Genomic DNA, 5,718 nt, shown 5'->3' with positions numbered 1-5,718 from the left:
TTCTAGAAAATATTCCGGATTATTTTTTAATATACACTGATAGTTCCAAATCCGAAAGCTCGACCGCCTCATCGTTCGTCAATCACGATTCAACCCACAAGTTTAAATTACATAAGTTATGCTCAATATACACCGCCGAACTCCACGCGATAGTATCAGCCCTCCATTTTTGCTTTTCAATAACTCAGAAGACTATTGTAATAATCTCAGATTCGTTGAGCTTTTTAGAAAGTTTGAGAAACATGTACCCCGAACATCCACTCATCATAAGAATTCAATCTTTTCTTCTAAAACTATCACAACAAGGTAACTCCATTATTTTCATATGACCTCCAAGCCACATTGGCATTGTTGGTAACGAGCTCGCAGACAAAGCTGAAAGAGAGGCAATCACGCTCCCTGGCCGAGGCACCGCCGTATTACCCCTTCAGAACTCAGTATACACACTCCTTAAATTACAAATATTAGAAAAATGGCAGGCCAAGTGGGATGAAAGTTCTCCGCGTGAATTAAAAGAAATAAAACGATCAGTAAAACCATGGTCGACATCCTACCGCAACAGCCGCAGGGAGGAGGTTGCTCCGGCCCGCTTGAGAATAGGTCACTTCTCTCTCACGCACTCTCACCTGATCAGAAAACTGCCACCTCCAACGTGCAGATATTGTCAGTCCATTCTCATGATTAGACATATTTTTGAAGAATGTACTCACTATTAGCCAACAATAAACAGGATAGGACAGACCCCAAATTTATCAGAAGCTCTCGCAGATGAGGAAGCTAAAATTACATTAGTGTTTGAATTTTTAAAAGAACATCACCTTCTTTATAAATTATAATTCCTCTTCGATTTTAATTTTTTTTTATTTATTTATTTTTATTTTTCATTTATTCATTTTTTTTTACTTTTATCAAGCCATAGGCGTTGATGACCAGAGGGTTTATACCTTTAAGCAACAATCAACAACAACTTAATTTTTGCAGAACTCAAAAAGTGAACATTTTATGGTAAAGTATAAAATATATAATCTTTCTATAACATTAAATATATGAAATCCCTAATATACTTACTAATGTATATGCGTGTGTGTGCGTGTTTGTGTGTTTTTTTTTGTGTTTTTTTACGAGGGTCGGTGGAAATCTTCAAAAGACACGGATAGGCCTGTACCTATCCGTGTGTGGGATTTTTACCCACTAAAACCACCGCCCTACACCTGTTCATTCCTCTCCACGGGACCGCCGCTAGGCATTACTTCATGGAGGGAAATGGCTGAGTGCCGCCTCGCTTTCTTCACATGGTTTTTACGTTTCCATGCTACTAACGTCTTCTAGTCCTCTCTTCCTCTCCCAACCTCTTGAGGACGACTGTGGTGAATCTCTTCACTGCGTTCCAATGCAGGTCTGAGCGGAGCATATAGCTCACCACGTTTTCTGGTGTGATGCGTCCTCCACACACCCTCTCCAATTCATTTCTTTCTGCTGCAAAGCGAATACAAGTGAAAAACACGTGTTCCGCGGTTTCCTCGACAGTCTGACATCCAGGGCATTCTTCGGTGTTGTCCAGTTTGATGCGGTACTGGTAGGCTCTAAAGCATCTATGTCCGGTCAACATTTGGTTTATGTAAAAATCCACCTCACCATGCTGGCGATCATACCATGTGGCAACATCGGGATTAACCTGCGAGTCCACCTCCCGGAATCTGCAGCCTCCCAAAGCTCCTGCCACTGGTCGATGGTTATTTTCCCCTCTTCTTCTCTGGACACTTATAAGCGTCTTCCATAGTGCCTGTTTGTCCAGGGTTACCTGTTGTTGTTGCACGGCTTCATCAGGGCTGTTCAAAGCGAACGGTTGAACAGCAAGTATAAATTAAATATATATACATATATTTAATTCTTTTCAATTAGTTTTAATAAATTTTAGGTTTGATATATATCCAATTACAATTGCTAATTAATTATAATTTAAGAATATTGTCACTAAATAGGATCTCTAGGAAAGGACATAGTCCTCAATGAAATGGGTCGCGGCATTTAAATTACATAATTGGCGTTGGTCCTGCCAAGGCTCGATCTTGGCTTTGACAGTTTGCTTTCAAATCAATCAGGAGAAACCACTTTTATCTGTTCAATTAATGTTCCTTATATGAGATATTTTATAACAAAAATTTATTTTTCGTAATAGAGTTGAAGGTTTTTATTTATTAATTACAAACTATTGGATTAACGTACTTATATATTCATGCAGGCTTAGATTAATTTAATTAATATTTCATAAATATCTTTTGCTGTATGAATATTCTGATCAAACATTAGTAAAAGAAAGAAAATTCACGACATCAATAAAAATAATAATAAATAATTCATAAACCACTTCATGAAATCATTTAATATTAATCTTCAAATATTTGATGGTCCACTCACATCGCTTGCATTACCACTTCAACCGCTAAGACTACTAAAATAATTGGTTGGTGTTTGTATATCTTTACAATCCTTGATCAGATAAAGAATTTATTTTTCTTTCTTTATATTATTGAACAATTTAATTAAAATATAATACAACTAAAACTATGTATAATTAATAGTCAAAATTGATGAGTCTGCCAAGTATAGGTAGGGGGAATAATAAATGGCGGCTGGTTGGAAGCGATAACAAAATTTAAATTTTCATTCAGAGCTCTATATCTTAAAAAGTAGGAACAACACAAAAAAACCTAAGAGAACCTCATTTAAAGATGAGCAAATTTTCTAAAATATGAGCCCTAAAAGAGTTATTTACGTTAAATAGTTCTCGAGATATAGATTTTTAAAAAGCAACATTTCATAAAAATGGACGTACTGAAAGTTCAGTAGTTAGTGAATTTATTTTGAAAAATCTATATCTCAAAAACCATTTGACGTACAGATGTCTATTAGCACTCATATTAAAGCTAGTTTAATGAGCTATAAAGTATTTTATGATGTTTACCTTCGTAGGAGTAATAGCTTACATGAAATTTGCTAAAATGAATTGATTTATAGTTGTTCGGACAAATTTTCATTTGCCAAATTTATAGTCATATGTGAATATCATAAAAACTACTACCCCGACGAAGATAAGTCTCATAAACAACTTTATAGTAAGTTAAATTTCCTTTATTTTGAGTGTTGGCAGATATGTTATGGATCTAGAGATATATTTTTTCAACAATCCAACATTTTATATGAATAACTAAAAATTAACATTTTGAGAGTTTATTTTGCCAAATATCATAAAAACTACTAGTCCTACAAAGATAAACATTATTAACTATTTTATAGTAAATTTAACTAGCTTTAATTTGAGCGCTGGTAAACATCTTTACGTCCAATTGTTTCTGAAATGAAGTTTTTCATAAATCAAACTTATTGTCGAACAGCTATAAATCAATTTATTTTATATTATGAAAACTACTATTCCTACAAAGGTAAAGGTCATAAACGTATTTATAGTCCATTAAACTAGCTTTAATTTGAGTGCTAATAGACATCTGTACGTCTCATAGTTCCTGAGATATAGATTTCTCAAAATAAATTAGCTAACTACTAATCTTTCAAAAGATTTTTAAGAAATTTTGCTTTTTAAAAAGCTATATCTCGAGAACTATTGGACGTAAATAGCTCTTTTAGGGCTAATATTTCAGCAAATTTACTCTTCTTTAAATAATGTTCTCTTAGATTTTCTAGTGTTGTTGGTAGTTTTTAAGATATAGAGAGCTCCAAATGAAAAATTAATGTTTTTTTAAGGTTTTGAAACAGCCGCCATTTTTTATTCCTCCTACCTACTTGGCAAACTCATCAATTTTGACTATTGATTATACATAGTTTTCATTAAAAATTAATCAAAAATTGGGGTGAGATAACTGCCTTTTTTTTCCCCGGCTCTTGTTTTATAATCACAGTGTAATTTATATGATAAATAGTGAAATATAAAATATATGTGGTGTTTATAATAATATTCTTTTAATTTTACAAAAAACAAATTGTTATATTAAAAAGAATTATGTGTATGGAATAATGTCGAAATTGTAGATAATTTTATGTTGATTATTGATACTGATTTCAAAATTGACGGTGAGTCCAAAAAATCGTTAAAACCACGTGTAAAAAAGGATGCAGGAGTTTTAAGGTTTTTTTAAAAAATTGTTATATATAGAGTTTCAGGCCGTGTTCCAATTTCAAGCGCTTTTTAAATATTGTTCTATTAAACTATCTTAAAGTTTTCTCTTCCCGTTTAAGCGAATATTTCAAAAGAGATATATTGTTTATATTATATTTTGATACGTTGCTCTCTGGGGATCTTAGTGGGCGGGTCGGGGCCGGCAAGGATAGCTTTTTTTGTTATGATCTCCTCTAACCCTTAGAAAAAAGTATATAGTTATGAAAAATTTGCATTATATATACGATATTTTGCTTAAATGTTTAATTTTTTTCTTAGTTTTATTATCTTGTTGTCATTTAATTTAAACATCTCTTAGTTTGTTACACACCTCACTGCATTAACAATACTGTAAATGACGATACAGAAGTGGATCAATTTTTTTTTTTGTAGTCCCTGATGTTGACCTTTGTACCAAATTGGGCAACCTGTGCGCCATATTGCCTACAAGCAATTATTCATGCTACAAACTGGCCCTAATGATTTTAACCAAAGTTGTCTGAGGTCTTCTTACTTAAATCTCTTTATCTTTTAATGCATACCAAAAATCCCCAAGGAAAACCACAAAAAAGAATTATGATGAAAAGTAAATTTTATTTGCGCGTAAAAGTATACCTTTTATGTGATAAATTATGTACTAAAATGTAGTTATTTTGATGTATTCTACAAAAAAAAAAGTTGTCTAAGTCATACCACCGTCAGTAAATATATAGCATATTTTTAAAAATTATCCAGACTATGTTTTCATAGAAACCATTCCAGCTTTAAAACTAAAGGGTTCCCTACAGTCAGAATGCCAGTAGAATCAAAGTTGAACATTTAGATTCATTGTGTAAGGGCAATACTGGTGGATTAAGAGAAAACTTTGAAATCCAATCATTGTAAAATTTGGAAGTCAAAGTGGAAAGGTCACGGAGGAAGGGAAGTGATCGCTTCATTGATACCATGCGTTTCACTTTAGGTCATATACAGGTACATGTCAAAATAAAGGCGCAACAAGCTTTCTGTTTTAAATATATCTGTAAATATGGTGCTAATGTGCTCTCTTATCTCTATTACCAATGTCTGAATGTATATATAACAGAATGTAATAATACACAATAATGAAAGAAAATGTATTAACTTCAACACGCAATATTTTGATAAACACTTTGCGGCATACACGTATCCATTGTGAATCGAAAGAGACATTGCACAAAGCAACTTATCTCGATATCTCATTTACACGTAAGCGTCAATCGGACAGATTCAAGATAGTTAGTCTTTTTGAATGCCGATGTAATTCCGCCAGACCATGTTTGGATCCTGTGGATATAAATACAATTATAGGATGTATATATATAGATTCTGTACTTATAGATTTCAGAGAATATTATACATGCTCATTTAAAATATAATTAAATTGTCTACAGAACAGAATTTGAATAAAAATAATCTTAAGCTAGGCATAACATTACAACAGGCCTGCATCCCAAACTTAAAATATAATAATAGTTATCTGGCTTGGTTTTGGCGATTGGTTATGGCTCAAAAACATATATATA

General features: G+C 32.8%; 1 protein-coding gene across 1 annotated transcript in view; it reads right to left on the bottom strand.

Annotated features, from left to right (window-relative positions):
- Nucleotides 1–1,320: 1,320 nt before the first annotated feature.
- The window catches only part of LOC136795500 (uncharacterized), a gene marked incomplete at its 3' end in the record, with an annotated part of 27,127 nt that continues 22,729 nt past the window's right edge, over nt 1,321–5,718 (bottom strand). The window contains exon 2 of the mRNA XM_067046272.1: nt 1,321–1,829. Coding sequence (XP_066902373.1) covers nt 1,321–1,829 — 509 coding nt within the window. The remainder of the gene's footprint in view (nt 1,830–5,718) is intronic.

This window comes from Halyomorpha halys, unplaced genomic scaffold (assembly GCF_000696795.3).
Source record: "Halyomorpha halys isolate HHAL.00 unplaced genomic scaffold, Hhal_1.1 Scaffold945.1, whole genome shotgun sequence".
NCBI classification, from domain to species: Eukaryota; Metazoa; Arthropoda; class Insecta; order Hemiptera; family Pentatomidae; genus Halyomorpha; species Halyomorpha halys.
This window is presented reverse-complemented; position numbering and strand designations above follow the sequence as displayed.